The sequence below is a fragment of the Dermacentor andersoni genome, chromosome 5, assembly GCF_023375885.2.
Source record: "Dermacentor andersoni chromosome 5, qqDerAnde1_hic_scaffold, whole genome shotgun sequence".
Classification (NCBI taxonomy): Eukaryota; Metazoa; Arthropoda; class Arachnida; order Ixodida; family Ixodidae; genus Dermacentor; species Dermacentor andersoni.
Genome location: NC_092818.1, coordinates 37,316,663 through 37,328,122, shown reverse-complemented (window position 1 = coordinate 37,328,122; position 11,460 = coordinate 37,316,663). Strand labels below are relative to the sequence as shown.

Here is an 11,460-nt window from a genome sequence, read left to right as displayed (position 1 = left end):
GGTCGTGAAAGCGCCCTCGCAGCTTCTTGCATGAAATGCATGCATGCAGCACGAATGAGATGCACATTTTACCTCCGACGATCCAATACGCAGCAGCTCGTACGGCTCCTTCTGTGAAGTGTCGGCCATGGTGTTGCACGCATTCTTGGTGGTGGCGCACGAGAAGCGTCGCCACATGGTGCCGACCAGGCAATAAGAGAGGGTGTTTCTCATCGTCTGGAAGGTCGCTTCTGTTCAAGCGGCCGCCGACGCGGATTAAGCCATTGGCGTCTAAGAATGGGTCAAGCTTTCGAAGCGAGCTTGTCTTGTGAACCTGCTCTCCTCTCTAGATACAGCATATCTCTTCATAAAATGCGTCCTGCTGTACTGCGCGAATGATGACGAGCCTGGCTTTGGAGAGCGCCTCAACGGAAGCTACCTCTCCTTGTGATGCGTTCTTTGCGCGATGAGCAACCTGGATCAGACTTGCTACAGCACGAGTGAGAGATTTCCAGTTCGAGAGTCTATGAAAGCGTTCGGCTCCGAGTCGCTGTCGTTTGTTCACCTCCGTCGCCAGAGTGCAGACTTCAGGGCGTAGTTCTTTGTCTTCGTCAGGATTTAAGAGGATGAAGCTCGACGACCGTGCTTCCTCTTCTCGTCGTGAGAGAAAATCAGGTCCGCACAACCAGTTCGTGATCCTAAGCTGTGCCGCTGGAATCGCTCTAGTGGCGTGGTCTGCTGGATTTTCGTCTGTGTGAACGTATTTCCATTGTTCAGATTGCGTGCTGCTACGTATCCGCTGCACCCTGTTGGCAACATACACTTAGAACCTTCTTGTTTCGTTGTATATGTAACCCAAGACCACTTTGCTATCCGTGTAGAACGTGACCGAGTTCGGCTGGAAGTCCAATTCTCGTAGTATAGAATCGGTCATCTCTACAGCAAGCACTGCTGCACACAACTCAAGCCTTGGGATGGTGTGTTCTGGTTGTGGAGCAAGCTTGGCCTTTCCCATGACAAATCCGACGTGTCTGTTTCCTTGCTTGTCAGTCACGCGTGTGGACGCGTCTGAAAATACATGAATGTCCCTACTTTCGGCTTCAAGCGTCGAGACTGGCGCATACGTTCTCCGCACGTGAAGGTGCTGTAGTGCCTGGCGAGAGTTCTTCCACTCGTCCCATCTCTGCTTTTTCTCGTCCGAAAGCGGCGTGTCCCAGTGATAACCCTTCGTCACGAGGTCACGGAGAAGGTACTTGCCTTGAACCGTTATTGGAGCCACAAACCCTAGTGGATCGTAAAGGCTGTTGACGGTCGACAGCACTCCTCGCCGCGTATATGGCCTGTCCTGACGAGGAGCCCTGAAGATGAAGCTGTCGTCGCCTATGTCCCACAGTAGTCCGACACTTCTCTGCGTAAGCGACGCGTCTGTGCCGAAGTCGAGGTTCTTCAGTCCCTGGGCGTGGTCCTCTCGAGGAAATGCTTTCAGCACATTCTGCTTATTCGAAGCTATCTTGTGCAGCCTTATGTTAGCTGTTGCAAGCATTTTCTGCGTTCTTTGCAGCAGACTAATGGCATCTTCTTCGCTCGGAAGAGACTTAAGCGCATCATCGACGTAGAAATCTCTTTCAACGAACTTCCTGGCATCTTCACCAAATCGTGGGGCAGCTTGTTGGGTAGTCCGTCGAAGGCCATACGTTGAAATAGCTGGCGATGGGCTGTTGCCAAAAACGTGAACCTTCATTCGGCACTCTATGATTTCTCTGGAGATATCGTTGCCCTTAATCCAGAGGAACCTCAGGAAGTTCTGATGGTCCTCGCGAACCATGAAACTCTAGAACATTTGCTGGACGTCTGCTGTAACCGCAACTGGTTCTTGCCGGAAGCGTATCAAAATCCCCACGAGGTTATTCGTCAGGTCAGGGCCGGTCAGGAGAACGTTGTTCAGAGATACCCCTTCATACTGAGCGCTGGAGTCAAATACGACTCGGATTTGATCAGGCTTCTGGGGGTGGTGAACGCCGAATATGGGCAGATACCAACATTCTTCGTCCACGTGAAGTGGTGGAGCTTCCTCTGCATGACCCTTGATGAAGAGCTCGTTCATGAAGTTCACGAAACGTTCCCTTGTTTCAGGATTTTTTCGCAGGGTACGCCGTAGCGACAGCAGACGAGACAGAGCTTGTTCTCTGTTGTTCGGAAGCCGACATCTCGGTGTGCGAAAGGGTAGAGGGGCGACCCAATTGTTTAATTTGTCTTGGGTGAATTCACTATTCATTATCTTGAGGAATGTCATGTCTTCCATGGATAGAGCACGCTGGTTGTCAAGTTCTGTTGTCTCGAAAAGATTCGGGGTCAGGGTGTCATTCAATATTGCTGCCAATCCTAAATGTTTTGAGACCTTATCCACAGAGTAGAGAATCGGCGCCTTCCTAACAAAGAAATGTCTTGGGCACGGCTCAAAAAGAGATGGTCGCCCACTGTCCAGCACATGGGTCTTGAACACGTTGACGCTGCCCGTTTTCCGCGTTCGACCAACGCAAACGTCGCCGACAATGACCCATCCGAGGTCGAGCTTCTGAGCATACGGCGCGTCGTGGGGTCCGTTGATTGTCTGACGAACCTTTTGAGCTCTTAGGATGTCCCGGCCAAGGAGGAGCAGTATTCCAGCCTCCTCAAGAGGCGGAATGTGATCTGCTACAGACTTCAAGTGCGGTAGTGCCTTGCAGCGTCAGATGTTGGAATTTCATCTCTGTTTTCTGGAATTGCCATGCACTCGAGGAGAGGCGGAAGAGGGAACTTGACTTCACCTGAAATGCTCTGCACGAAAAAACCATGAGCGACTCTTCCAAACACTTCAGTACTGCCGGAGCAAGTGCGGAGCGTGTATTGCGTAGGCGTCCCCTTCACTCCGAAATCGTTGAGTTCTGGCCTAACCAACGAACGATTACTCTGGTCGTCAAGAATCGCGCACGCTCTAACTGTCTTCTCAGGCTGAGTTTCATGGGTGACCTCTACGAGGCGGATTTTAGCACACGGCTTTGTGCTGTTGTCAGCGTTTGCCACTTCAGTACGCCTAGATGTGACTCTTCTTTCTGAGTCATCTGTAGTACTGTCATCAGACCCACTAGCCCTTGACGGCTCTGAGGTTGGCGCTGCTGGGTGAAGCGCTGTGGCGTGGTCGGCACTGTCGCATATGAGGCATATCACAACTGCCTGACATTGCCACTGCATGTGGTTCTTGGATGAGCAGCATCGTAGGCAGATCCCTTGCTTCTTTATGAATGATTGCCGCTCTTCCAAGGTTTTCTCACGGAAGGCGCGACACCTTTCCAAAGGGTGAGGTTTCTTGTGATATGGACACCACCTTTTCAAGTCCTTCGATTCCGGTTGCTGTTCGTTAGCAGTGGCATCTTGATTAATTTTGGCAGAAGCAGGATCCACTTCTGTTTCTCTCGCTGACACAGACGATCTTTGCCGCGTAGTCTTGGTAGCATTGTCTTGCTTCCTCTGATTGAATTCAGACGGCGCATTTTGTGGATGCAAGATGAAATTCGGGTCGTTCCTCATGCTGGCCTGATCCCTAACAAATTTGCAAAAGAAAGAAAAGGGCGGAAATTCAGTGTTATGACCTTTCTTGTATTTCGACCCCGCCGACATCCAATTTTCTTGAAGTCCTGATGGCAACTTGGAGACAATTTTGTTCACCCCTCTTGCGGTATCCAAATAGCCAAGACCGGCAAGATACGGGTCAGTTTTCGCAGCCTCGAGTTCTAGCAGGAGGTCGCCAAGTTCCTGGAGTCTGGTATTTTCCCGGTAAAATATCTTCGGAAACTCTTCCAGCCGCTTCAAAAGTGCATCCTTAATTGCCTCAGGGCGCCCGAAGACGTCGTCGAGCCGTTTCCACACAACGTTCAAGCCCGTTGAAAAGTCATCGACATGCACTGCTTTCAACCTCCTAGCCTGACGTGGCGATTCAGGGCCAAGCCATTTGATGAGAAGGTCTAGCTCTTCTTGGGCAGAAAGACCCAGATCTCTGACAACGCCCTTGAACGATGATTTCCAAGCGCGAAAGTTCTCAGGTTGATCATCAAACTTGATAAGACCGCTGGAAACAAGGTCTTTGCGGAACAGGAATTTAAGGACATCGGCTAGCTCTGAGCTTGAACTGTTGTGTGCCGGGGCGTACAGAAGCGCCTGCGGTTCAACTCGTAAGTCCATAGGACGACTCGTCGCTCCAGCATGCTTAAAGCTTGGGTTGTTAGGGGCAGCATGGTAGTCAGGTGGACGTTCATCAGCTCGCAGACACATCGAATTATTCGCAGCTGTGTTGGCCCTCGGCGACGTGTGAGCATTGTTTACGTCGTCCCTAGAGTTGGTGGCAGCCACCTCAGTAAACACGAGCGCAGAGTTGCGTAGGGCTCGCTGCTCATCGATATAACTCCTAGTCTGCGGCGTTCGGTCCACAGGAGGGAGCGTGCGCATGCGCTCCCCGCCATCCTGCTCCACGGCTGCCTAGAGCGCATTCGCCTGTGCGTTTGCAGCTGTCGCTTCTTTTTTATGCTGCAGTATATCCAATTCAGCCTCAATCCTTGCCTTCTCAATACGCATCGCGGCCTCTCTGCGACCAAACTCTGCTCTGGCCCGGACGGCTTCAGCTTGTGCGCGTGCTTGTACAGCGGCTAGACTGATTGTTGACGAGCCCGATCGCCGCGACCTCGAAGAAACGCTTGAGTGGGCCGATAGAGAGTGCTGCGACGTTACCTCTTGTAAGCGGTCGCGTTCTCGTTCTGTAGCCTCACGTAATTTGTCGCTTACAGTCACATAACGATCTGCGTCAATTGCTTTCTGAAGTTCTAATTCCTGCTGGGTTTCAGATCTGCTCGTTTCGGCGAGGAAGGTAAAGTATCTGGCGGCGACGTGCTCGTAGCGCTCATAGCTTGCGCGAAGCTGCGTTGCGGCGTTGTTAACGTCTTCCTCTTTTGCACATGACACTTTGAAAATAGCTGTCTCCACGTTCTTCCAGGCAGCGTCTATTCTCCGGCAGTGCTCTTCGCGGCTCGTTTCATATGTTTCTTTAGCTTTCATGGAAAACGTAGTTGCTCTTTGGGATCGAATGTTTGCCGTAGAAGCTTTATGCTCTGCTGTCATAACTTGAGACGTTTCAGGCGTCAGCTTGTCCTGATCCATTTTGGCGTGCGTGCTTCACGACGTATCTCACTCAAAGCGGACGTATGTGGTGAAGCCTGCTAAGCTGCGCGATGAAATTTGAAACGAGCCCACCTTGTCGATGCCCTGTCTGCCGTCAGCTGCTCAACTTGTAGGCGATGCCGTGTCCTTGCAGTAGCCGGATGTCATGGTCAAACCGGAGGTCTTGCCGTGCGACGTATTCCACTGCAGCGGATGTTGAGTTGGCGGCCGATGGCAGTCGACTTCACTTTTTTACTATGCTGGCCTCGCGGATCGCACTTGACGGGATCAGAGCGTCCGCTGTCCAGCTAGATAACGGGTCGAACGCAGTTGAACATTTAAAACAAACTTTATTTACACTAAGAAGGTCAAAAAAGCAAGTCAAAAATACACAAAACGTTCAGTTTTAGCCCCGTAAAAAAGTGGTCCGGTCTCTAGGGCCGGTGGGGCGAGTCTGCCCGTCCCGCGCTTTTCCAACCGCGGTTTCCATCCCCGTCGCCGCTCCCAGGCCCGAGAAACAACATCCGACACCCCGAAGCGTCGTCACTGGGTCACTTCCAGGAACCGAACTGAGGGAGCGGGCCCTTTCTTTGGCGCACAGCTCGGAGTCCGCGGGGAGGGGGTCATTGAAAGAGAGAGCAATAAAAGTAACGAAGGCTCGCTTCCCTCTTGAAGGAAAAGTCTGGCCGTGCATTCGCGATGCGAACAGTCCCAACTTCAAGAGTTCAGAAGTAGCAATGACAACTATCTGTAATGAAGCTGATTTTGATATTAAGACACAAATATATAAACCGGGAGCAACGTCATTTACCCATGCACTGCTTAGAACATAAATGCAGGCCTCTGCTCAACCATGTTAAGATCCTGCGCAAGTGCAATAATGAAAAAGCACGTGAACTTCTTGAGTCATATTTTGTAAAAAAGAAGGGACAAGCATGCATCAGTGACACATCAGTCATACTTTACAATAGGGAGGCACGTTTTCTTGATAGTATGTTTAGTTGAGCCACGCCTTTGGTTTTTTCTGATTTTGGGTTGTTCTTCTGTTATGCTGCTTATACCCTGAAGCGCCTGCGCTGGTATAGTCTGACATATAGGTGTTTTTTCTGGAATAAACCTCAGTTGTTAGTTTGCGCCTGTCCTGTCTTCTTACATGTGATTGTCTAGAAAGCGCAACCAATGTTTCCTATTACAATGATACTTGCCCAACAACGCATCCTGCAAAATATCGACGTCGCAACAATTACATTCTCTCGCAATGACTAACAGTTCGAAAGTGCCAACAGAAACATTCTGTCACGAGAGTCAAAGTTGTGAAGTAGCAACAGCCACGTTTTCTCGCGACAGCGATTCTGACAGTATGGAAGAGATTTCACGTCGCAATACATTTGTTCTCTCGCAAATTCTAAGAGTTCGGAAGTCGCAACAGAAGCGTTCTTCCGCAACATCAAGAGTTCTGTAGTGGAAACTGTAACTTATTGTCGCAACAGCGGTTTTGATATTACAACAAATATATTGGCGACGCAACACATAGATTCTGTCGCAACTATTAGGAGTTTGCCATCAAGAAAATTGCCATTAGCAATGGCAATTTTCTGTCGCGTCAGCAGTTCTCACATCACGACAAAAATATCGACGTCGTTGTACGCACATTTTCTTGCAAATACCATGAGATCGGAAATCGCCACAGAACCATTCTGTCACAACATCAAGTGTTCTGAAGTAGCAATGGCAACTTTCTGCCGCAACAGCGATTCCGACATTATGAATGAATTTTTCTCATCGCAATACATGCATTCGCTCGCAACGACTAAGATTTCGGAAGTCATAACGGAAAAATTCTGAGGCAACATCAAGTGTTGTTAAAGAGCAACGGTTCCCTTCTGTCACGACAGGCATTTTGACATTCCGGCAGAAATTCTGACGTCAAAACATATATATTCTCTCGCAATGACTTAGACTTCGAAAGTCGCAATGGAAACGTTCTGTCTCAATATCAAGGTTTGTTAAGTGCCAACGGCAACTTTGAGTCGCGAAAGCGACTCTGACATTAGGTCAGCTATTTTGACGTCGCAGCATATAAATTCTCTCGCAGCGACTAAGTGTTTGGAAGTCGAAACAGAATTGTTCTGTCGCAACATCAAGTGTTATGAAGTAAAAACGAAAACTTTTTCTCACGACAGGCATTGTGACATTACTGCAGAAATTTTGACGTCGCAACAGATACCTTCTCTCGCAATAGCTAAGAATTTGTAAGTCGCAACAGAAATGTTCTGTCACAACGTCAAGAGGGCTGAAGTAGCAACGGCAACTTTTTCTCACGGCAGTGATTCTGACATTACGACAGAAATTTAGACATCGAAATACGCACATGTTCTCGCAACTACTAAGACATCGGAAGTCGCCACAGAAACGTTCTGTCACAACATCAAGATTTCTGAAGTAGCAACGGCAACTATCTGTCGCGACAGCGATTCTGATATTATGGCAGAAATTTTATGTCGCAACTCATACATTCTCTCGCAACGACTAAGAGCTCGAAAGTGACAACAGATACATTCTGTCGTAACATCAAGAGTACTAAGTAGCAATGGCGCCTTTCTTTCGCGACAGCTATTCTCATACTACGACAGAAATTTACACGTCGCAACGCATACTTCTTTCGCAACGACTAAGAGTTCGAAGTCACAAGAAAAACGTTGGGTCGCAACATAAAGATTAAGAAGTAGCAACGGCAAATTTGGGTTACGACGGCGATTTTCACATTGAGACATAAATATCTATGTTGCAACACATCCATTTTCTCGCCAAGAATGTGAGTTCAGAAATTGCAGCAGAAACGTTTTGACGCAACATCAAGTGTTATCGAGAAGCAACGCCAACTTCCTTTGGCGACTGCTATTCTGACATAACGACAGACATTTTAACGCCTCAACGCATGCTTCTCTCGCTACGGCTAACATTTCGGTAGTCGCAACAGAAGCATTCTGACGATACGTGAAGTGTTGCAAGGTATCAACGGCAAATTTCTCTCGGGACAGTGATTCTGACATTATGACACAAATATCGACGTCAGAATGCATACATTCTCTCTCAGTGATTAAGAGTTTGGAAGTCGCCACAGAAACGTGCTGTCACGACATCAAGAGTTCTGACGCAGTTACGGGAACTGTCTGTAGCGACAGCGGTTCTGACATTCCGACAGAGATATCGAAGTCGCAACACATACATGCTCTTGCCAATACTATGAGTTCTGAAATCGCAACAGAAACATTCTGTCACAACATCAAGAGTGCTGAAGCAGAAACTGTAACTTTTTCGCGACAGCAATTATGACATTACGAGAGGAATATTCTCGTCGCAACACATACAATCTTTCGCAAAAACTAAGAGTTGGGAAGTCGCAACAGATACGTTCTTCGCAACATCAAGGGTTCTGAAAAAGAAACTGTATCTTTTTGTCGCAACGGCAATTCTGACATTACGACATATATATTGACGTCGCAACAAATACATTTTCTCGCAACCATTAAGAGTTTGGATATCGCAACACAGTCGTTCTGTCGCAACATCAACAGTTCTGAAGTCGCAACGGCAACTTTCTGTCGTGACAGCGATATTAAAATAGGACAGAAATTTTCACGTTGCAACACATACTTCTCTCGCAACGGCTAACAGAACGGTAGTCGTAACGGAAACATTCTGGCGCAAAAGGAAGTGTTGTAAGGTAGTAACGGCAAATTTCAGTCGCAACAGGGATTCTGACATTATGACAGAAATATTGCCGTCGAAAGACGTACATTCTCTCGCAACGACTAAGACTTCGGAAGTTGCCACAGAAACATTCTGACGCAAAACGAAGTGTTGATGGGTAGCAGCGGCAACTTTTTGTCGTGACAGCGATCCTGACATCACGATAGAAATATTGACGTTCCAACACATATATTTCTCGCAACGATAAGTGTTCCGAAGTTGCAATAGAAATGGTCTGTCGCAACATCAGGAGTTCTGAAGTGCCAATAAGAACTTCCTGTCACAACAGGCATTCTGATATTCCAGCAGAAATTTGACGTCGCAACACATATATTTCTCGCAACTACTAGGAGTTCGTAAGTCGCAGCTGAAACGAACTTTCACAACATCAATAATTCTGAAGCAGCAATGGCAACTCTGTGGCGCTAGAGAGCTTCTGACATTACGACCAAAATTTTGACATTACAATTGAAATTGTCACATCGAACACATACATTTCCTCGGAATGACTAAGAGTTCGGAAGTCGCAACTGAAACATTCTGTCGCAACATTAAGTGTTAAGCAGCAGCAGCAACTTTATGTCGCAACAGTGATTTTGACATTACGACATATATACTGATGTCTCAACACATACATTGTCTCGCAACGCCTGAGAGTTCTGAAGTCGGAACAGAAACGTTTTGTAGCAACATCGTGTGTACCGAAGTACCAACGGCCACTTTCCGACCCGACAGCTATTCTGACATTACGACAGATATACTGACGTCGCAGCACATGTATTCTCACGCACCAATTTAGAGTTCGGAGGTCGACACAGAAACGTTCTGGTACAACATCAAGAGTCCTGAAGTAGAAACGGCAACTTTCTGTCGTGACAGCGATTCTGACATTACGACAAAAATTTTGGCGTCGCAACACATATATTCTCTAGCAACGACCAAGAGCTTGGAAATCGCAACAGAAATGTTCGGTAGCAACATCAAGAGTTCAGAAGTAGCAACAGGAACTTTCTGTCACGAAGGTAATTCTGGCATTAAGGCATAAATATCAAAGTCGCCACAGATACATTCTCTCGCCAAGAATTTGAGTTCGGAAATCGCAACAGAAACGTTCTGTCGCAACATCAAGTGTTGTTAAGAAGCAACACCAACTTTCTGTGGCTACAGTGATTCTGACATTACGACAGAAATATTGACGTTACAACACATGCATTCTCTCGTAACGATAAGTGTTCGGGAGTTCCAACAGAAACTTTCTCTCGCAACAGAAGTTCTGAAGTAACTAAGGCAACTTTCTGTCACGACAAGCATTGTGACATACTTCCATAAATTTTGACGTTGCAACACTTACATTGTCTCGCAATGTCTACAATTTCGGAATTCGCAACAGAAACGTGATGTAGACACATCAAGAGTTCTGAAGTAGCAACGTCAACTTTCTGTCGCGACAGCAATTATGACATTCCAACAGATATATTGTCGTCGCAACACATACATTTTCTCGCAACAATAAATGGTTCGGAAGTCGCAACTCAAAAGCTCTTTCGCGCCATCAAGGGCACTCAATTAGAAACGCGATTTTTTATCGCAACTGTGATTCCGGCATTACGGCAGATATAGTTACGTCGCAACACATGCATTATCTCGAAACAATTTAGAGTTCGGAAGTCGAAACAGAAACGTTCTGTCACAACATCCAGATTTCTGAAGTAACAACGGCCACTTTCTGTCGCGACAGGCATTCTGATATTACGGCAGAATTTGATGTCGCAACTCATACATTCTCTCGCAGCGACTAAGAGTTCCAAAGTGACTGCAGAAACGTTCTGTCGCAACATCAAGAGTATTGAAGTTGCAACGGCACATTTCTGTCGCGACAGCTATTCTGAATTACGACAGAGATTTTAAGGTCTCAACGCATACTGCTCTAGCAACGGCTAACAGGTCGGTAGTCGCAACAGAAACATTCTTACGCAACGAGAAGTATTGTAAGGTAGCAACGGCAAATTTCGGTCGTGTCAGCGATTCTGACATTACAACAGAAATTTTCGCGTTGCAAGACATACATTCTCTCGCAACGACTAAGAGTTCGGAAGTCGCAAAGGAAACATTCTGATGAAAAATCATGTGTTCTTAAAAAGCAACAGCAAGTTTCTATCGCGATAGCAATTCTGACATTACGAAGGATATATTGAACTCGCAACACATGCATTCTCTCGAAACAATTCAGAGTTCGGACGTCGAAACAGAAATGTTCTGTCAAAACATCAAGAGTTCTGAAGTGCCAATGACAACTTTCTGTCACGACAGGCATTGTGACTTTCCAGCAGACTTTTTGACGTCGCAATACATGCATTCTCTCGCAATGATAAACAGTTCGAAACTCACGCCTGAAACATTCCTTCACAAGATCATGTCTTCAGAAGTAGCAACGGCCACTTTCTGTCGCGCTATCGATTCTGATATTGCGACTGAAACATCGACGTCGCAACACTTATATTCTCTCGCAAATACTAATAGTTCGGAAGTTGCCACAGTAAC

General features: G+C 47.1%; 1 protein-coding gene across 1 annotated transcript; it reads right to left on the bottom strand.

The window, feature by feature from the left end:
* Positions 1 to 802: 802 nt before the first annotated feature.
* LOC129382117 (uncharacterized) lies at positions 803 to 1,804 on the bottom strand. The gene has a single exon (XM_055065490.1). It carries the CDS (start codon positions 1,802 to 1,804, stop codon positions 803 to 805), a length of 1,002 nt encoding a protein of 333 aa, XP_054921465.1.
* Between the last annotated feature and the right edge of the window lie 9,656 nt (positions 1,805 to 11,460).